This window comes from Protomyctophum bolini (assembly GCF_963924005.1).
Source record: "Protomyctophum bolini genome assembly, chromosome: 13".
NCBI lineage: Eukaryota > Metazoa > Chordata > Actinopteri > Myctophiformes > Myctophidae > Protomyctophum > Protomyctophum bolini.
In genome coordinates, this window is record NC_137874.1 from 37,447,103 (window position 1) to 37,469,774 (window position 22,672).

General features: G+C 45.5%; 1 protein-coding gene across 1 annotated transcript; it reads right to left on the reverse strand.

The window, feature by feature from the left end:
• Nucleotides 1-533: 533 nt before the first annotated feature.
• Nucleotides 534-21,751, reverse strand: tmprss15 (transmembrane serine protease 15; the record flags this gene model as incomplete). Its single annotated transcript, XM_080781172.1, has 22 exons — nucleotides 534-715; nucleotides 1,107-1,161; nucleotides 1,861-2,000; nucleotides 4,059-4,154; nucleotides 5,255-5,436; nucleotides 5,801-5,945; nucleotides 6,494-6,583; nucleotides 8,138-8,248; nucleotides 16,405-16,548; nucleotides 16,683-16,811; nucleotides 17,331-17,420; nucleotides 17,670-17,811; nucleotides 18,036-18,207; nucleotides 18,301-18,406; nucleotides 18,532-18,681; nucleotides 18,785-18,925; nucleotides 19,291-19,400; nucleotides 19,661-19,769; nucleotides 19,868-19,996; nucleotides 21,106-21,248; nucleotides 21,354-21,421; nucleotides 21,611-21,751. The coding sequence occupies 22 exons, from the start codon at nucleotides 21,749-21,751 to the stop codon at nucleotides 606-608; spliced, it is 2,703 nt and encodes a 900-aa protein (XP_080637298.1). The 3' UTR covers nucleotides 534-605.
• Nucleotides 21,752-22,672: the final 921 nt, after the last annotated feature.

Here is a 22,672-nt window from a genome sequence, read left to right on the forward strand (position 1 = left end):
CCTTTTTTATATTAATTGGCCTTCATAATTTTGTTTCTCTTCTGTAATTGGATATCTATTTTATACTATTACATATTGACATTAGAAAACATCATTTGAATATGAACTATATTATATTGTATATAAATAGTATATTGACTATACTTGTTTTGCTTTAAATTTTCACTTGGTAAGAGAACACAGAACGCACGAAAATTACCCATTACAAAGTACATAAACAGAAGAACTTCCAAAATCTTTGACGCAGACACGTTCTCCGACAGAAATTGTTTGGTCTGAATAAAGAGGCATTAAAGGCCAACTTGTAGGTTAACAGCTATATTTCGAAAATATGGTCAGTTGTGACCATACCAAAAATAGACAGTAAAAATAGATAAAAACATGAGATGATAAATTAATTTCAGAGAATAAATTGTTAATCTGCCCTAACTTCTTTTGGACAGCTTGACTCAAACATAACAATTTTTTGCTAAACTAAACTGATTATGAAAGCATGTTAGAGATGTCTTAACCAGACATAACATTAAGTGCAGATGTGTTTCATGAGGACGGTTGACACTAGGGGGCAGAGCAACTATAGTGTGCTTCCCCCTATGGAGGGTCAGTCAAGAGGAAGAACGTCTGATGCGGGCGATCCAGTCTGTGAACTGAGAAACGAGGGCATAAACGCCAGGCCTCTCAGGGCGTCCACAGCCAACCCCAAAAGACGTTACACCTGTTGGAATGTTTCAGTTGAACTGATTCAGTTGATTCAAATGTCAAGCATTTTGTTGAAGTAAATTAATTTACGTTGCAGTAAAACAAATAGGTCTCATATAAGGTGCCATTGGATGTTGTTAAAGGGAGGAGAGGGGGGGTAGTTTTTAGGAGCAGACCTGCACACACTGTGCACAGCCGACCTGTAGTACATGCCAAATTAACCTCACTGTTTTCAACACTGAGGTTTATTTATACGCAAAAAGCTATGCATTTGGACCATTATGAGTTAAGTGTACACCTGCTGTCAACCAGAGCAAAATAAGCTTGAATTCTTGTTACGTGTGTGTGTGTGTGTGTGTGTGTGTGTGTGTGTGTGTGTGTGTGTGCGTGCGTGTGTGCTAACACACCTGTTAGCAACCAGTGTCCCTTCTCTTCACACATAAGAGGACCCCCAGAGTCTCCCTAGAACACAAAACAAACCAGCAGGATCATCACGACAAAGAGGTTTACAACAAACCAGAATATGACAAAGCAAAAATAGCATAGCGAGCTATGTAGATAAAGCCAGCTTAACCTAAGAAAATGCAAACAAAACTAAGTTGGTAGTGTCAATTTACAGTAACTTAACTTGACAAAGACCAGTAGTGGAAAGTACATTTACGCACGTATACTCGTACTGTTTCCAATTTCCAGTACTTTTACTTCTAGGCCTACTTCACTACATCTGAGATCCAAATTTGTACTTTGTACTTTACCCCACTAGAATTATTTTAAAACTTGAATTACTATTTACTTTGTAGATTTGAATTAACAAAATATATTTTAACCACTGCAGCACTATACACATTCCGTAGGAAAATAGCAGATCTACAAGCTCACAATAGTAGTGTCAACTAACAGTAACTCAACTTTGTGAGTTTGTACATATTTTCCAAATAATTGTATACATACATAGGCTACATACAAAAACTTGAAACTGTTGGTACTTTAAGTACATTTTGATGGCAATACTTTTGTACTTTTACTCAAGTACATTTGAATTTCTGACTTTTAATTGTAACTGAGTACTTCTATTGCAGTATTGGTACTTTTACTTAAGTAAAAATGTAGTACTTTTTCCACCACTGACAAAGACATCAGTGACTATCTGAGTTCAGCTACCTGGCAGGAGTCGACCCCTCCCTCAGCGTAGCCAGCACACACCATGCTGGCAGTGATGTTGTATTCAGGCAGCTGCTCTTGGCACAGAGCCCGGCTCACCAGAGGGACCTCAGCCTCCTGCAACACATTAGCTGTGGAGCCTGTCGAGAACATAACAGCGTTTGTGTCTTTGATATAGCATCAGTGGGTTAGCCAACATTGTCCTCCGGACACTCACTAGAACAAAATGAAATGAAAATATTTAGACTCATCTAAGAAATAATAAATTGCTCAATACTGAAAGCTACACGAGAACAAGACAACAATCTAAAAACATTGTATTTATTAATTTAAAAAATATCAATCTTCCTCTGTGGAGCATGAATGCACTATCAAATATCATTCATGGCAATCAGTCAATTACCTTCGGACCCTTGTGGGTCTTCGTCAGGAAAGACGAAGACCTGCAAGGGTCGAAACATTGTGGCATCTTATTTATTATTATATTAATAAACATGGTAGCTTAAATCTCATCAGCACCCGTAGAATCTTTTGAGATGTGCTTGCTTCCCTTCTATAGAGGGTATGTGCATGCTTAAAGTGAGTGGCAAAGCAACAGGCAAAGTGAGTTTAACATTGCTTAATGTTGTTTAATGCAATCAGACTTTTCTGTTTGGATGCATGGGCTGTCAAGGCCAGAAAGTCGTTTTTTGCCACTCAGCAGGCATTCCTGCATAACTTCCGGGTTTGATGATGATGTCACGCTTCCAATCAGTCATTTACACGTGCGGGTTAGATTGGCCTTCAGATAAAGCAGGGGGAACAGTCACGAGGGGATCAGGCATGTGCTCAGCAATCCATCTATAGCATTTTGATTTATCTTGTGTGCATTTGAAAGTTGTGATTGTGACTAAATGAAAAGGATGTGGAATCACCACCAGCAGCAGTATGTATGGGCATTACCTGGGGGAGCATGAAGGTGCAAAGCTATTTCTTTGGCAATCCAGCCTATATGTTTTGCGAACAAAGGTAAATGTAATCCGTTGCATTTAATCGGGATTCGGAAAGAGTCTGTAATTCTGTTAGGTCCAGGCCATGGAGATCCAAATTACAGATGTGTTTCATCTGCTCAGGGATTCATTCAGACTCAGAGCACCAGGTAAATGCAAGTAAATTCAAGGTGGAATAGAAAGGCTGCAGGTGAGTCTCTGCTACTGGAATTGCATTTTAGCACAGCTGCCAATAATTCCAAGGGAAAATAATTGGTCATCAACACATGGTCCTAAGGCCCCCTTGTGCAACTTCTTCTTGAGCACTTAAACCCTCAATACTTATAGAGGGTATTATAGAGTGTAAACCAGGGGGGCAGTCAGACGGATATTTTGTGAAGCCACTAAGGAAATGAAAGTTCATATAATGGCCTGTTGTGGCGCTGTCACTGGACCCAGAAAAACCCATAGCCCCATAGAAGTCCATGTATTTTGGCCCAACTTCACCTAGACTGTATTACCTTAATAAACATGGTCATGAATACTTTTTGCTTCCAGTCACTAGTTTAAAGTCTCATTCAGTCTCATTTCTAATCATAATATTCTTTTTGGAAAATTATGGTCCCATTTATAAAAAGAATTACCATAAAGTCGCGCATGTTCTGAGGGGCGTGGCTACCGTTACAGTCTATGAACGGGATCCCCCACCCACTCGAGTCAAAATAAAAACCAACGAAGAAGAAGGGGGAAGTCCCGCCTCGTTGTCTGGGCCAGCCAATGGGCCAGCTGGCCTGAGCTGGGCCAAAACGGATCTAGAAAGATGGCGACTTCCATTGCAAGGACTGACAGGCTTCATTTTACGTTCACGTTAGACCCGCGGAACGCTTTGTCCATATTTTTTACAGTCTATGGTGTAAACATAATACTTTGACATTGACATACTGTATTATACTGTATGTACACATTTACGTTTTGATATTATACTGTTTAGACTGCTTATACATACTTGGTTTACCTATATTCCTAGATTACTATTTCTATGCATTTGATGTATTACCTCGTGTTTGATGCAAAATGCCTATAATGTAAATTGTAAATTGATATACAAGCAGCTAATTTCAGCGAATGTTCCTCCCCAGAATAGGGGGAGGTCTGATCAGGGAGTAGTTACACCTGGGCCCAGAACTGGTGAATACCTTACTTAAATCACACTGATTTAACTATTCTAACCTTGCTCAGCATCCCTCCCCCAGCCAGTGATAAAACACTTCCTTCCTGCTTCAAACAGCTGGTCGTCCTGAGGCAGGCAGATCGGCTGGATGTAATCTGGAAACAAACAAAAAAAGCACTAATGATTTCTTGTCAAGGAAAGACTGTGTAGAGCAGTGGGTTTTTATCTCAGGTCACCCCTCAACCCTGTAAATAACTTTTTCATCCTTTTTCACCCCTGAATTACGTTGTCACATATAGCAGTGAACCAAACGTTTTCATGTCAAGGACTCCCAAAATTATACTCATTAGTCATTAGCCTGCGCCGCCATTTGAAAATATATGCCAAGGACCCCCATAAGAGAAGAATTGACGGCTCTAGCAGTGATTTTCAAGTATTTTCATTTCAAGGGCCCCCGGTTTGACCTGAATTAGGCTAATTAGGCATTTCTATCTCTGAGACTACAATTTGTATTGTAAAATCAATGTTCATTTAACTTTGAGAGTGTACAAATGGAACAAAGTCCATTTGGTTCCAAATGATCATTTAGCTGGGGAGCCCCTTGGAACTCCCTCAAGGACCCCTGGGGGTCCCCGGATCCCACTTTGGAAACCTTACATCTATGTCATATACGGTATGTAAATACATAAATCTTAGATACAGTATGTTTCATGAGGATAAAACTTGAGAAAATAGTAGTTTAAGTTTCCATTACGACGGATTGAAATAACGTAATACTCTATATAAGTATAGAAGGTTTAAGTGGTTAAACGTAAGTGATATTGATGAATTCCAAATATTATCAAAGTATTCTGAGGACTTCCTGGACTTGCATCATGGCACCCACTGAGAACCACTGGTGTAGAGTGTAGGTTTAGACTAGAGAGGGTCTGGGTCAGGCCATTCATTGAGACATTGGGTCACACATGGTGTCCTTGAGGCGTCTGGTCTGACCCCATCTTGTTCACTCATTTTAGGTCTCTTACTCTCAGCAGTACTATTTTGGCCGTTCATTGCATGTCATACTGTGCAATGGAAACAATTGCTAAAAGATGATTATGCATTTGTCATACTGTGTGAGCTGAATTAAGTCGGCCGTCACATTGTGACGTCATCATAATCTACAGCAGCTGTTGTAGGCTATGTCGCTGCACGTCTTGCCTTAATAAAACAATCAGATAAAGAACTAAAATGGTAAACCGTCATAGTTCCTTACTAGTGAAGTTGACGGGTGTCTGTAAATGCATCATGGCGATGTCTGCCTCCTTGGTTCGCCTGTTGTAGTGTTTGTGCATGATTATCTGATCGACTTGTCGTTTCTGGACATCCGGGGAGTTCGAAGCGCTGTGGGAGTGTAGACCCAACACTATAGACCAATATTTGAGATGAATATTCTTCCTGTTGGTGAGAAATGTGAAATTTAATATGAACACAATCGTTGTTTCAAGAGTCCTGCACATTGTCCTGATGGTAGTGGAATAGTCTGCCTTTAAGATATAAATGTAATTTCTGTAATTTAAAGCTGCATTCCATAACTTCTTTTTTGTGAATACAAAATTCTCTTATTATTTTGACCAATCGTTATGGTAGTGTACTAATGTAGTGTGGTTGGACATGCAAGTGGTACTGATTGAAGCTCAAAACGCAAGAAGTTCAGGTAGGACATGTACATTTCAGATTGCAGCTTTAAGTTTTTATTTATTATGTCTATGGGTATTGAAGAAGAACATTTTAAAAGACAAAATAAAGTGAATTTCCTTACCCAAAGACACAGTGTGCTGCAGTCACCAGCCACTCATTGTCAATCAACGATGCGCCACAGACATGACGGTTTCTCCAGTACAGAGAAGTCATCCAGGGCCACGCTCCTTTCTGAGCATCTGTCCCATTGACCACTCTGCTATCAACTGGGGGGAAAACAAAACATATTTTAATTATTTGAAATAATCTACACTTTTTGTTAAAAGCAGGAGAGGTCAAGACCATATAAAGGACAGAAATTACATTTCTTTCGCACAGCAATTCTAGCTGGGAGATTCGACGCATTGGGAGGAAAACTGGTGCTGGAGTTACAGTTGAATGCATCAAAGTTAATGAGAGCCGAGTGGACAAGCATATGAACAAAATAATATTGTACTGAGGTTTCTAAAATGCACCTGACTGGGCAGTATTGCTCTTTAGATACCTCAATCAAATTATAGTGTGCAGAACTGTGCACATCATAAAACAAGGCATCAGAAAACATGTCTTCTTTTATTTTCCTGAACTGATTATTTTACCAAGGTCGTAATTTTTGTGTATTTTCTACACACAATAGCCGTTTATTGACTATTGATTTTCCTACACTCAGTCCACCCAGCTCTCCTGTGTTTGCATGTTTGATAAATAATAAACATTCGTCCAAAATGACGTGCATAAGGTTTAATAAATCTGGCCTCTGCATTCATTTTATTACCTTCACTTTCTTTCTCTCCATTCTCACTTGTTTCTTCTCTAGGTGATCCACTGTCTCCCAGCTCCGTGGAGACCAAACGAACACCACAAGCTAAACACAGGGGCTGGATTTAATTCCTCAGGATAATACAAACGTGTGACTCAGTTAAAGAATTACAACAATTTGTATTGCTTTGTATTGTATACTTCACAGGAGTTTACATGCTCAACAATATCAGTGTAGGAAATACAGAGAATGATAATGATAATGATCTTTATTAGCACCATTCATCCATAAAATGCAACTCAAAGTGCTTTACACAAAAAAGAAAGATCGTTAAAGCAAGTACATAAAATTAAGAGGACATTTAAAAAGCAAGCATAACAACTACGGTAATAAAATGAGCAGATAACTAAAAGACACTCCGAAGAAATGAGCAGGAGAATACATAAAAAATAAGCTATCGAATGAGTCATTGAGATAGGCAAGGCAAAAATAAATGTAATAATAAACTTTGTTTGTTTATTATGTCATTTGTATGTGTTAAGATCTAGATAACACTCACGTTGGTTGTCACACGTCAGAGAAATCACCTGCCCACCAACACAGGTTTCACTAGTATGGAGTTGAAAAGAATGCATTTTAATGAAACATATTTATATGTTTTTAAAGGAGCACTTCTCCCATTTTTAATGGTCCTTACGAATTATAAGATAGCTCAGTTTCACACTCTGACTCTGTGGCTCATTGGTGGGCTATTTGGACAGTTCAGAAATGACATCATCGATGGGGATTCCACGATAATAGAAACTTGAAAACTTGAAAAGTTAGCATGCTGAAAGAAATAGAAACCATTGTTCTTACTTCTTGCATAATACTAATACAATTAAATAAAGTTTAAAAATGATCAAACCTGCCTACTGATGATGTCAGTGGGGGGCAGTACTCTAAACTTTCCACAGCCCCCATTTGAGACACAGACTGACTGCTTGACAGAAATGGAATCATCTTAAAATGAGCATTGAAAGACCAGTTATATGAAGTGGTCCTTTGATGGTACCAAAACTGAATAACATTTTAGAAATGTACCTGACATTAAGCTCCAATGTCCCATTGTCACTGACTTTGATAGTTGCAAAGGGAGAATCATCTGCCACTGCTGAAACCACGTTTGACCTCCCTGCCCTGCAGAGTCCGAAATTACGTGAACATAAATAGGATATTTTTGGGGAAACTTTCTGATGATGTCTAATATAGTGTAACACTTATAATGCTTTAAATTATCTGGACTACACACGCTCTTACCTGTACCCCAGATAACTGCACATAAAGGGAGACAGGCTGGTGTGCCAGGCTTGTGCGCAGACCGTGTACAGAGAGCTCTGCTGCTGAACTTGTAGACGTTTGGTGCCGTTCACTGACAACAACACATGGACTAAAACACACAGCCTGTTACAGTATGTTGTTACAATATGTGTTGTTGTTATGTTATATTATAGACGTAGTAGCTTACGTGACATGACATATTACATGATTGTCATTTGAATTTTCCGCAGTAGATGAAAGACACAAGTAGGAACTAGGAAGGCATTGAAGGTTCAACTTCACACAACAACATTCATAGACTGAGGTGCTGCCATCTACTGGACATGCAGGATAACTCACCACAGTTCGCCTCATCTGAAGCATCAGGACAGTCAACAACACCGTCACACTGAGCGTTACCATGGATACAGTCTCCTGCCTGACACTGGTACAGGCCTGCTGCACAGGGCTCTGTATGGGCCGGGAGGCACACAATGTGAGTCATCATGCAGACTTTTTCAAATGTATTGTGGGAGGTCGGGTGGGAAATACAACTCAGAGTGCAGTTTCAGGGGTTAGACACACGATGGCGCCCCTTGCTTTATTTCTCCAACAGGTTCAAACAAAGTCAGTTTTCACAAACAGAACTCAGACAGTAATATTCTTTTCATGAGGTCCCGGCTCCGAGGCGGGAGTCGTCACTGCAGAGGATGAGAGGGGATGTTAGCATACGGTCAGAGCACAAGGTAAGTACAAAGTTGGGGCCTGAGACACCCGGTCTAGGCAGTCTACCAACTGGACCTTTGTATAACTCTTTCTCTTCTTCTTTTCCAGGTTCCAGAGGAGGCCAGGAGGCTCCCCCGGAGGTAGGTAAGGGGGTGCGTATCTTTCTCTATCCACAAGGCACAGAAGAGTACTTTAGAGTAGAAGTACTCGGATACGGGGTGGTGAGTAATTAGAGTAAAAGTACTTGGTATGGTACCGGGCGGGGATGGTACGGAGGGCCCCTTAGGCTCGGCCAACAGGAAGATACACAAGCATTTATATTCTTATTTCTCTCCATCTACTGGGTGGCCGTGTCGGTACGACAACGGCAGTCAGGGGGTTAACACAAAGTAAGCGCTCTAGTTTCTAACGGTCTTCTTTCACCGGGCCTGGCGGCGCAAGCCAACTTAAAGTCTCTTCAAGGGTGAAATAAACATAACACGGGCCTGTCTTCTTTCACAGGGTGTACGTGACACTTTATCTAGAGCCTGCTAGCTTCCATTAGTCTCTACGGGGTTATCTTCATTCAACAATCTTCAGTGTACAACACCACGGTGACACTCTTCATTCACAGTCTTCATTTAGCATCGACAGGGTGACTTCCTTCATTCACAATCTTCGTTATTATCCTTAGCTGCTCATTTGCCACTATGAGTGCCTCTTCTTAATAACACGGGTGATAGATAGTGAACGGTTTGTCTTACTGCGACCTTATGGAGCTGTGGGGCTGCCGTTTCCATACGGGGGTCCCGTCTTCCGCACTCGTCCCCGATACGAGCCAGGTGGGTCTCCAGTATGCATGCGGCTCTCCGTGTATACTTGTCTATGGGGGGCACACGCTCCTGCGTGTGCTTCCAGCCCCACTCCTACAAGCCATCCAACGCCGAGTGGACGGCATATGCTGCGCGAGCGTCTGTGTGTAGCAGGGATCTGATACTGCTAGGTGCGCAGGCTGTTTATAAAGGGCGCGGCTGACAGGCTGCGGCTGTCCTTAATTGCTAACCAGGGCGGCGGCCGGAATGAGGCGCAGCTGATTTAGAATTGCTCTGGGATAATACACTGAGTCTATGACCCGGCCATGGGCGTGCCTGGTTGTCATGGTAACTCGCCCCTCCCCCTGAGGTGAGACCTGACAGACTCCACACACTCCCCCCCTAAGTTTCTTGCTACCGCAAGGAGCTTGACTACTTCCCTCGTCTTCGTACAGTCTTGAGAGCGCGTCCGCGTGTTTCATCTTGGTCCCGGGCCGGTGCTCTATCTCGAACTTGTAGCTCTGGAGCTCGACGAACCAGCGGGTGACACGGTCGTTGCGGTCTTTGTTCGCCGCCATCCACTTGAGTGGCGCGTGGTCGGTCACGAGGGTGAACTGTCTGCCCCATAAGTAGTACCGGAGGTGATGGATGGCCCATTTCACGGCCAGGCACTCCTTCTCGACAGTGGAGTAGTTACGCTCGTGCTTCAGCAGCTTCCTGCTGATGTACAGTACGGGATGCTCATCTCCGTCTAGCGGCTGGGACAGGACAGCGCCGACCCCGGTGTTGGACGCATCCGTGGCGAGGATGAAGGGCCTTGTGAAGTCCGGCGCCACGAGCACCGGCTCGCTGCACAGGGCGGTCTTCAACGTGCGGAAGGCTTCGTCCGCCTCGTCCGTCCACTGGACGTGGTGGGGAAGGTTCTTCTTGGTCAAGTCGTGGAGGGGGGCCGCGATCGTGGCGAAGTTCTGGACGAACTTCTGGTAATAGGCGATCAGGCCGAGGAAGGACTTGACCTGCTTCTTGGTCACCGGGCGTGGCCAGGTCTGGATCTTCTCCACCTTCCTCGTCTGTGGTCGGATGCACCCTCGGCCGATGGTGTAGCCGAGGTAGTCCGTCTCGGTCCAACCAATGCGGCACTTCTTTGCGTTGGCGGTCAGGCCGGCCGCCCGTAGGGTGGCTAGGACTGTGTCGACCCGCTCCAGGTGCTGTCCCCAGGTGGCGCTGTGGATGATTACATCGTCCAGGTAGGCCGCCGCGAAGGCCTGGTGGGGTCGCAGTATCCGGTCCATCAGCCGTTGGAACGTGGCGGGGGCCCCGTGTACTCCGAAGGGCATCACTCGGTACTGGAAGAGTCCATCGGGAGTGATGAAGGCCGTCTTCTGCTTGGCTCTCTCCGTGAGGGGAACCTGCCAGTACCCTTTAGTCAGGTCGAGGGTACTGATGAACCGGGCGGGCCCCAGCCGGTCAATCAGCTCATCGACGCGGGCCATGGGATACGCGTCGAACACGGAGATCTCATTTAACTTCCGGAAATCATTGCAGAAGCGGAGTGTGCCGTCGGGTTTGGGGACAATCACGATCGGGCTCGACCAGGCACTGTGGGACTCCTCGATGACCCCCAGCTCGAGCATCTTCTGGACCTCTTCTCTGATTGCCTTCCTTCGTGCCTCCGGGATCCGGTACGGCCGTAGTCTCACTACCTGGCCGTTAGGGGTGTCGATGTCATGCTTTAGCACGGAGGTGTGGCCCGGTAACTCTGAGAATACGTCGCGGTTCCGATCGAGTAGCTCCCGCAAGTCCTGTGTCTGCTGGGGCGTCAGATCCTCACCAAGGGCCACGGCCGGGGCCTGCGGGGAGACAAAGGTTACTAAAGCGGGTAGGGGCACTTCCTCCGGCGTATGCCACCGTTTCAGTATGTTCACGTGGTAGATCTGGTGTCCGCGTCTTCTACCTGGCTGACTCACCCGGTAGTTCACGTCTCCTTTCCTCTCTACGACTTCATATGGGCCCTTCCATCGGGCCAGGAACTTACATTCGCTGGTGGGGACCAACACCAGCACTTTATCGCCGGGGGCGAACTCTCGGATCTTGGCACCCTTATTGTAGGTGCGCGCCTGGGCCGTCTGGGCTGCGGCCATGTGCTCTCTTACGATGGGCCAGATGCGTTTGGCGCGCTCCTGGAGCGCGTCGACGTGTTCGATGACGCTGCGGAGGGGGGACGGCTGGCTCTCCCAGGCTTCTTTAGCCAGGTCGAGGAGGCCACGCGGTTTCCTCCCGTACAGGAGCTCAAAGGGCGAAAACCCGGTTGACGCTTGGGGTACTTCGCGAATGGCGAAGAGTACAAACGGGATGAGGCGGTCCCAGTCTTTGGCGTCCTCTTCCGTGACGCGTTTTAACATTTTCTTTAGCGTTTGGTTGAACCGTTCGACCAAACCATCCGTCTCAGGGTGGTAGGCGGAGGTCCGTATACGCTTGACCTTCAGCCATTTATACAGGGATGCTAGGACTCTGGCCATGAAGCACGTGCCCTGGTCGGTCAGGATTTCGTCCGCTATGCCGACGTGGCTGAATAGCATCAGCAGCTCGTGGGCGATGGCCCGGGCGTTGGCGGTGCGGAGGGGGATGGCCTCCGGATAGCGCGTCGCATAATCCATGATGACTAGGATGTACCGGTGGCCCCGGGCGGACTTAGGGAGGGGTCCGACAATATCCATGGCGATACGGGAGAACGGTACATCGATAATTGGCATTGGAATTAGGGGGCTATGGGGCACGCCGCGGGGGGCGGTTAGCTGACACTCGGCACAGGAGCGGCAAAACTCCTCAATGGCCTTCTTAACGCCTGGCCAATAGAAGCGGGCGGCGACCCGGTCGTAAGTCTTTTGTACGGCCAGGTGGGCCCCTAACTGGTGGGAGTGGGCGAGATACATTACTCGGGACACATACGGTTTGGGGACGAGTAATTGTTCGACGACCTCCCCAGCGGGGTCCTTGCAAGCGCGGTACAGCAAGTCGTGTTGGACGAAGAAGTGTGGGAAAGGTTTCTCACTCACCCCCGGGTTCAGCTTCCCGTCGACGGCCACGACGTTCCGCCTGGCGCCAGCCAGGTTGGGGTCGGCCCACTGAGCGGTGGCGAACGATCCTTGCCGCCGGGGGGGCGGCGCGTCTATTCTGGGGAACTCTAGGAAGGGGTCTTCACCGAGGGCCGGCGTGTCGTCTGCGTCGGAGGCCTCCGCTTCTTCCGGCCCGGGTTCTGGCTGGGGACTTCCTCGGCCGCTGCTGGTGGACGAGGTCCCGTCTTCGCGGAGGGCGGGGCAGGCGACGAGGGGTACGCTACTTCGGCGGCGTCGGCGGCGCCGCGTCCTGGGGGGCCCTCGTCGTCCCGGGTTCCAGTATTTCTCGAACAGCGGACAGTCCGTTCCGATCAAGAGGGGGACGGGGAGTTCGGGGACCACTCCGGCGGCGACCAACGCGGAGCCACGGGGGGTCTGTACGGTCACGTGGGCGACGGGGTACCGCCGGACATCTCCGTGGACACACGTGACCGGGATGGTGGGTCCATTGGTGGCGGAGGCGAGGTCACCCCGGACCAGCGTCACCACGCTGCCTGAGTCCAGCAAGGCATGGGTGTCGGTCCCATCAACCCGGGCGGGGAGGGTGGTCTGTCGTCGGCTCTCACTTCCGGTGTGGAGGCAGGGGCGGGGCCCTCTCATGCTGTCCGCGGAGGGCATGGAGACATCGGGGCCGGGGGGCCGCTCTGGGCAGGCCCAGGACAGGTGGTCCTCCCGATTACAGACGTAGCACCTGCGGATCCGCGGGCTGCGGTCGGGGGGGCCGGAGGCACGGGGCCGGACCGGGGCCGGCGGGGTCGGCGGGGCTGGTCGGCGTCGGTCTCGGCGGTCGTCTGTCTTGGGGACCGCGTCGCTCTTGGTCTGGCGGAGCATATCCGAGCAGACGTGGTGGTTCTCCAGGAGGGCGATCAGGGCGTCCACGGATGTGGGGCTGACTCGGGCAACATATTTCTTGGCGTCGGATGGCAGGGCACGGACACACCGGTCTATGACTAATCTCTCAATCCACAGGGTCTCTCCGCCCGTGGTCAGCCAGCTCTGCGTCAGGCGGTAGAGGTCGGCGACCTGAGCGCGAGGGGGCTGGGCCTGCTGATAGGCCCACATGTGGTACCGCTGGGCCCGGGCGGGCAGGCTGTAGCCGAGGGTGGACAAGATGGCGGCCTTCAGCGTCTCGTAGTCTCGAGCGTCTCTGGCGGGAAGGTCCCGACATGCGCGTTGAGCCTCTCCCGAGAGGTAGGGCGCCAGTATGCCGGCCCAGTCGGCGGCGGGCCACTGCTCGCGGTCGGCGGTGCGTTCGAAGAGTTCGAGGTACGCCTCGATGTCATCCTCGGGGGTCTGCTTGGAGAGGACGGCGTTGGGGGTCCTAGGGACATCACCGTGTCGGTCTAGCCTGCGGACAACTTCACGCACAGCGTTCTGTAGTTCAGTCTGACTTCGGAGAAGGGCGGCCAATTCGGGGCTGGCCATGTTTAGGCGGTGGTTGAGATCAGATGAATACCCACATTCTCCACCATATGTGGGAGGTCGGGTGGGAAATACAACTCAGAGTGCAGTTTCAGGGGTTAGACACACGATGGCGCCCCTTGCTTTATTTCTCCAACAGGTTCAAACAAAGTCAGTTTTCACAAACAGAACTCAGACAGTAATATTCTTTTCATGAGGTCCCGGCTCCGAGGCGGGAGTCGTCACTGCAGAGGATGAGAGGGGATGTTAGCATACGGTCAGAGCACAAGGTAAGTACAAAGTTGGGGCCTGAGACACCCGGTCTAGGCAGTCTACCAACTGGACCTTTGTATAACTCTTTCTCTTCTTCTTTTCCAGGTTCCAGAGGAGGCCAGGAGGCTCCCCCGGAGGTAGGTAAGGGGGTGCGTATCTTTCTCTATCCACAAGGCACAGAAGAGTACTTTAGAGTAGAAGTACTCGGATACGGGGTGGTGAGTAATTAGAGTAAAAGTACTTGGTATGGTACCGGGCGGGGATGGTACGGAGGGCCCCTTAGGCTCGGCCAACAGGAAGATACACAAGCATTTATATTCTTATTTCTCTCCATCTACTGGGTGGCCGTGTCGGTACGACAACGGCAGTCAGGGGGTTAACACAAAGTAAGCGCTCTAGTTTCTAACGGTCTTCTTTCACCGGGCCTGGCGGCGCAAGCCAACTTAAAGTCTCTTCAAGGGTGAAATAAACATAACACGGGCCTGTCTTCTTTCACAGGGTGTACGTGACACTTTATCTAGAGCCTGCTAGCTTCCATTAGTCTCTACGGGGTTATCTTCATTCAACAATCTTCAGTGTACAACACCACGGTGACACTCTTCATTCACAGTCTTCATTTAGCATCGACAGGGTGACTTCCTTCATTCACAATCTTCGTTATTATCCTTAGCTGCTCATTTGCCACTATGAGTGCCTCTTCTTAATAACACGGGTGATAGATAGTGAACGGTTTGTCTTACTGCGACCTTATGGAGCTGTGGGGCTGCCGTTTCCATACGGGGGTCCCGTCTTCCGCACTCGTCCCCGATACGAGCCAGGTGGGTCTCCAGTATGCATGCGGCTCTCCGTGTATACTTGTCTATGGGGGGGCACACGCTCCTGCGTGTGCTTCCAGCCCCACTCCTACAAGCCATCCAACGCCGAGTGGACGGCATATGCTGCGCGAGCGTCTGTGTGTAGCAGGGATCTGATACTGCTAGGTGCGCAGGCTGTTTATAAAGGGCGCGGCTGACAGGCTGCGGCTGTCCTTAATTGCTAACCAGGGCGGCGGCCGGAATGAGGCGCAGCTGATTTAGAATTGCTCTGGGATAATACACTGAGTCTATGACCCGGCCATGGGCGTGCCTGGTTGTCATGGTAACTCGCCCCTCCCCCTGAGGTGAGACCTGACAGACTCCACAGTATAAAACTAGAATTTCGCCGCCCTTTGGGCAGCTCAACTCTACTTTGCGTTGCGGTGAAATGGAAAGAAGGACATTGCGGGATTTGACGGCCTCCACTTCATGTTTCAGCTGTGTTTTTAAACCCATTTATATTGTGCCCTTCACATGTAGTAGCGGATGGCCACACATCGTAGACACACCCAGGGTAAATTGTATATGTATTGTACTGAGGCTCATAATAGGAGCGCCTGTCCAACACAGCAGAAAGAAAAAGAAAGGGTTGGATAAAGTGTTTGTTCAGTGAAGACCTGCTGGTCTTCTAGTGTCACACTGCGTGTATTTAGCAGCACTGACTTCTTACCTGAGCCAAAGTATATATAGGCCTGCCCTATAGGGCTTAAGTGGTTATGTAATAATCAAAATATACGGTAACCAGTAACTAAAGCTTTCCAAAGATTATAGTAGAGTAAAAGTACAATATTTGCCTTTGAGATGTAGTGCTCAGAAAAGCACAATAGAGCATGCACATCCACTAACTAACGCCAGGTGCCGGGTCGAGGGAAATAATAGAAAAGAAGATAAGGTCTTTCACTCCGCACACTGGAACAAGCTCCAAAGCAAACTGTATTAAGGTTCCTAACACCATAGTGGACCTGGTCATGCATGGTCATATGGTGTAAGTCATAAGTCATTCAACTTTCTTCTTCATTCCTGTCTGTCTGGTGCAAGAAGGATTCCAACCAGCAACTGTTTGGTTAGCAGCACATACTGTATGTAAACTCTGCTGCAGTGTTTCCACTCTGACACATCCTAGTCTATAAACACTATGTGGACTCGTGTGATATGGCCACTGGACTTGTGGAACATGGTCTCTGGACCTTAGTTTAGCACACTGTGCATTGGGCCATGTGCAATAAGGGCTACGTGCAATATGGACAGATCTGTTTTTCGTCTTCTCATATAATTATTTATTTATTTACTTATTTAAATGACTACTGCTCAGCTCATGCTACTGTTAATACTGTTACTACTGTAAATAATGTATCCTCCTTACTGACATGTTTGCACCATTGGTGAGATGCGAAAATACCTTTCGCTGTGCTGTACTTGTACTGTACATTGACAATAAATTGAATCTCATCTCATCTCATAACTACCTGGTGATCCCAGGTTTAAGCCAGAGGTGAAGTTGGCGCTGAATCCTTTGCCATGTCCGGAGCTGTCAGAATAGAACCTCACTGTCATCCGATTGGTTGTGGAGATCAGGTCGGGGAAGGGTCTTTCACTGCCAGTGAACACACCTGGGTAAATTAATTGTATACTTGAATATAACATATCTGTATCGCTTCTTCCTCTACCTGTATTGTAAATTGAGTACTACGCTCCTTACAATCAAAGATCAGACATTGTGTGTAAAAAAAACTATTTCACTCACCGAGTAATTCTGAGTTGCTGTCAGAGGTCCCGTCACGGACCTCTACCGTGTCATAGGTTGCCTCCACATCAAAGTCCAGGAAGTGGAGCTGGATGTTCCAGCCTTCCCTCGCGTGAAGTGTCCACATGCCTACAAGAACACATTTGAATACTCAAGTGGGTTCTTCTATTTGCTTTATGTAGGCTGGCGAGTGGCGGTTTCCCCAGCACTCTTGAGACACTGAACACACTGGGAAGTGTTATGTCAGATTTTGTCCTGCTCATTATTGAACCATTGGATGAAATTGGTGAAGACTGGAAACACTGGACTCCACCAGCAGAGGTGTTACATACATTAGTAGGGCAGTGATTCTCAAACTTAATTTTTTTTGGGGGGGGGGACTTTTTATACTTTTATTGATAGGTAGAAAGTAGTGTGACAGGAAATGGGGAGAGAGATGGGGGGTGACAAGCCGCAAAGGTCGTCGGGATCAGGGCTCAGGCTAGATTACCAGCATAGGTACCCGGAACACTAGGCCGGCCCGGGCACTTCTATTGAATACCACTGCAGTAGGCAACAGTTAAAGACTTTGGTTGTAATAGCCATGTTTTCTGTTGTGATGATGACGCATAACTGAAGGAACATAGAGCAATATATTAAATGACATACACTTAGCTTGATTTCCATAGGAGTGTGGGTAGTTTGGGGAAGTGAATGTTGAGTTGGGCTCCCAGAGGTCAAAAGGTCCTCCACAGTCCGCTGGGCAGGGACAAACAAAAGAACATTGGGAGGATTAGGTTTACAATGTAATGAATTAGAAATTCCTAATTACATAGATAGATAGATAGATAGATAGATAGATAGATAGATAGATAGATAGATAGATAGATAGATAGATAGATAGATAGATAGATAGATAGATAGATAGATAGATAGATAGATAGATAGATAGATAGATAGATAGATAGATAGATAGATGGATGTATAGCCGTTACAGCAGCAACATACGTGGCATAGGAGGTGGTGTAGTGGGGATGGGGACTGGGGTAGGTTCTGGGGGACCTTCACCACAGGGACCGCCAGTCAGGCTCAGGTCATCCAGAGCAATATCGCTCCTCATCCCCCCTTTCTTCAGAGCCTCAAACACAACCTGATAGAAACACACAGTGAGTCAGATTCTTTCTTTAGGCAGATATGCTATATTTAAATAGAACAGTGAAGTTTTTATTTGAATAGCTGCTAACACATATTCAGGAAGATTAATAAAGTACATTTGAATACAGTAAAAAATAAATAAGTAAGAGAGAAATTTGGCTAGATATGGTGTAGCATTATTCATAGAGTTGTTGGGCCAGGAAGATCTGCTGTACTGACCATGACCTCTGTCGTGTAGTTGAGGGTGACCTGGCCATAGTTCCAGTTATCGCCATAATTGCCATCTTTCTGAAACACTACAGTAACCACAGGCTTGACCTGGACTTCCGGCACTGTCCTCCCAACAACCAAAACTCGGAGACGATGAACATCATCTCCAAACATGTGGTACCTGCCGTGGGACATAGAATTCCTCTAAAAGAGTCTGATCTTCAATATTCTAAACGGAATTTAAATAAAATGCGTGTGTATACTATGTTCTTACCAGAACTTCAGACACATGGACTGAATGGGCAGAGTCAGTGGTAGGCAATGCATCCGGAAGCTTCTCTCCCAATTGCCAGGGCTCGGTTGAGTGACAACGTAATAACCTGAGTGTGGTCATGAATGATGAGAAGTTATATATTAAATAATAAATAATATAGCATAGTAGTAGTGCTGCTGTTATATGATGAAATTATGCCTTAATACCCAAACAAATCCTACAATAACCAACCTGAGATATTCCCTAGTGTATGGTCAAAATTTGGCCCAGTAAAGGGTGGGAAGGTTGGACCGTAGGTTCGAATCCAGTCACCATCATCCTCAGGATCTTGCCTCCAGAAACACATGCCTTGTTCAAAGTTACAGTTCACTTTCTCTTCATCTGGAAACAACATACTAGTTTATATGAGCACTTATCCACTGAACACCATGGTCAGATACAGTCAGGAACACATATGTATTTATGCTTTGGGTGTTGTTTTTACTGGAGAGGTTGGTGGTGTTGGCTGTGCTGAAGGTGGCATTGAATCCTGGGAGATTATTGAACTCGTCAGAGGAAAACTCCACAGTCGATTGGTCGGACAGCAGCCAAACGGTCCCTGGGGGGGAGGAGCCTGACAACACAGCTGAAAATACAAACCTTGAGGTCACATTTAAGATTTTGGTCAATTGGTCAGTAAATAATAGATAGTGTGATTTAGTGCAGTGGTTCCCAAACCTTTTCACGTCACGGACCCCCAAATTGATATGCATTTCCACATATCCAGGGGGGCAATTAGTGAATAAATATACTGCCAATGGTTAACAAGAGCATGTACAAATACAACTAATAAGCTGCAGTTAATTGACTACTGTGTAACTTTTATGATACAGAAGTGCTAAATTAAGAAGAGCTATGATGAGCAGTTGGAAGTGGCATTTGAATTTATACTTTTACAATGGTAATGTTATGTAATGTGTCTGTTAATTTGACCATAGAATCCAGACTTACTGACAAGATGTTTTGATGAACCAACACCCTCATACAGTCTCAATGTATCAGTAGCCTCCTCCGTTTGAAATACATGGAAGTTAATTTTTATAGAGAGCTCTTTCTCCACTCTGAAATGAACAAACACACACACACACACACACACACACACACACACACACACACACACACACACACACACACACACACACACACACACACACACACACACACACACACACACACACTTTTTTCTATATTTGGCAAAAAATGCTATGTTTTCATTTCATTGTGAAAATCAATTATATAGATAAATATAAATATTGAAATAATAATTTATAAAGTTGTAGGAAATGTTAAACAGTGATATGGCTGTCAGTAATTGAACTACCTTATGATCCAGCGACAGATGGTGCTGCTGTTATAAGGAAGAGGGAAGTTTAATGAATGGAATGAGCCTGTGGGTCCAAGGAGGAGGAACTGTCCGTCACAGGTGGTGGCTGTGGACAGTTGAGTTGAGGACATGAACATTTGAATTTGTAATTCAAAATGTAATAAATATTACTATTTAAAAATAAAAAAAATCCATTCCATTCACCACAGAGACTGGCTTCTTCGTCAGAACCATTGGGACAATCTTCTACTCCATCACAGAACCGAGCTGTGGCTATGCAGCTAGAGCCGTCTCCACAAGCCATCTGGTACGGTGGACAAGTGACTGTGGGAGCTGTGAACACGGAGGAATATCATGAAACACTGCCTGCCCTAAACAGTACTTTACATTACATTTACCTTTAAATGTCCACCATCAATATTACAGGCAATCGGTGTTAACATGTTTCAGAGGCCTAGATAGTTGAGTTATATTCAATTGTGCCTAGAATGGTTATGTATGATAGAGAAGTGGTAGATGTGGTAGAGGTGACTGCTTAATTAAGTTAATTTAGGACCTTCTAGCAGTTAATTTTGTTTTATTAAACACATGTAGCCCATGTATTTGTAATGGGTAAAAGTAATTTTTGTAATTCAAAAGTGCAAATTACAAAGTACATTTTATGTTTAATATCAATGCATTGCTGTATTAAAATGTTTACATTTTCTCCCCAAAATCTAAAATCTAAAATATCAATAATAGTTAAAATAGCCAATCTACAACCTGATGTAGAGGTTGTTGTTCCTGCTGTAGAGGTTGTTGGTTCAACTGTTGGTTCAACTGTTGTACAAATTACAAAGTACATTTTATGTTTAATATCAATGCATTGCTGTATTAAAATGTTGACATTTTCTCCCCAAAATCAAAAATCTAAAATATCAATAATAGTTAAAATAGCCAATCTACAACCTGATGTAGAGGTTGTTGTTCCTGCTGTAGAGGTTGTTGGTTCAACTGTTGGTTCAACTGTTGTCATCTCTTCTTGTGCTAAATAAAACAAACAAATTCACTTCATTAGCTCTGTGCACTTCTAAAACACACTACATACATGCGACGTACATGTAGGCTACATTATTCAAAAGTACAAATTATAAAGTACATTTAATTTTTTATATCGTTGAATTGCTGTATTCAAATATACAAGTACATGTTAGCGCTGCGAAGCTCACGTGCACTCAGAATACCCTTACCTACAATTTCAGTCAAAAATGTACAAAGTTTAAACAATTTCAAGAGGTAGAGGTCGAGGAATCGTACTGTGAGTGTACAGTATGTTTTTTTTCTGTATTTATCCTGCCTATAGCTTTAGTATAACCATTATGTTTTCTGAAAAGCACTTTGACCAAAATTCGATGTATAAAGGTAACGTTAAGCCTTATGTACAGTGTATGCACCCAGTATACCTGAGATTAGGATACTGTCAACGTCAACCACCAAGGGTCCATTGCCAGGGTTGCGGAGGCCCGAAACCAGCTGTTCCTCTGCCTCCTTCACGTCAACAGGCTGACGGAACCACAGGTTAAAGTTCACCGCCACACTACCCTTACTGCAGACAGATCAATAGATATATTGATAGATAGAATTAAATGGACAGTCGGACAGAACCAACCAATAACAATCGATCAGAATCAAAATACCGTAATTGCTTTACCTGAATTCCAAAACATGACATGCTTTGAAGGCGTCACCGAGAGAACTGCTACTGTACACCTCTGATACCTGAGAGCAATTATAAGCTCATTACTTCATGTTGAAATATAAGACAGAAAATGTACAGGTTAAAATGTATAGATTAAATCAATTTCCCAAATAATTTCTTCATTCATCAAGACAGTTTATGACATAAAAAGAAAGGAAAAATTAGGTAGTCATCACCTCCTACGGATATGGTTAAACCCTAACTCTTACCAGCCGTTGGACATCAAATGCAAGGGATTTGAACTGGAGGCTGGAGGTGTTTTTGAGCTCCTCTGTAAAGACGGCTCCTTCCTTTATCACCATCCGACCACTGATGACCGCCTCGGAGGCCTCTGTATAAAGTTTCAGCATTTCAGCATTCAAGGATTTCAAGTATTCTATTGTATTGTAAATACAATACTTTTGTATTTTGTCATTATGAATTAATTAACCTTTAGGCTGCTGAATGAGTGAGAAGGCAATGATGATAAGCCCCACGCAGACCACCAGTAGTGCAGCACACACAACACTCAGACCCACCTCCATGGACGAGCATCGCTTCTTTCCACAACCCATTGTTCACTAGCTGCACATATAGAAATTGAATATACTCTATGATTGAAAATATACACACAAATATATTTTGGAAAAGTATCTACTGGTATGCTAGGACATACTGTATATTTGAGAGGATAAAATATATCTTGAACATATTGTGGTGAAAGAAATTAAACTTTTTGCAGTATGTACAAAAATAGCCTATATATTTTTCAAATTGTAGAGGCTGCCTATCTTCAAATATAACTGTGTTTTTGTTCTCCTCAAAAGCGAGAAAGCCATAGTGAATCCCCACTGTCCTCCATGCTAGTGCTACCATGAAAGTACAGCCCTAACAACACTGCAGTGGCCTGCATCAAGGCTGTTGGTACACTGGAGAGCTCCCAAATGTACAAGCCAAGTCAACCTGCATGTTTAAATGAAAGTGTTAATTAATTGAATAGTATATGGAATGTGCTCTTATCCAACTTGCCTGGTTCAATAAGAACACTTTCTTGGTTGGCGCATCTGAATCTGACAAGTCTTGTATGATTCCTTTCCTGGTGTATGTATCTCAAGATGTTGTCCCTGTTGTGTCTGTATAGGATTATTTTTCACAGTAAGTGATGTAAGTCATGCCCATTTCACATCTTAAACCCCAGAACGCTCCACCCAGGACTCTCCCACTGACTACTGTACAGAAGTACAGATCTATCTGTACACATATCTACTTGTTTATCTACAGGGGTGGGGGTG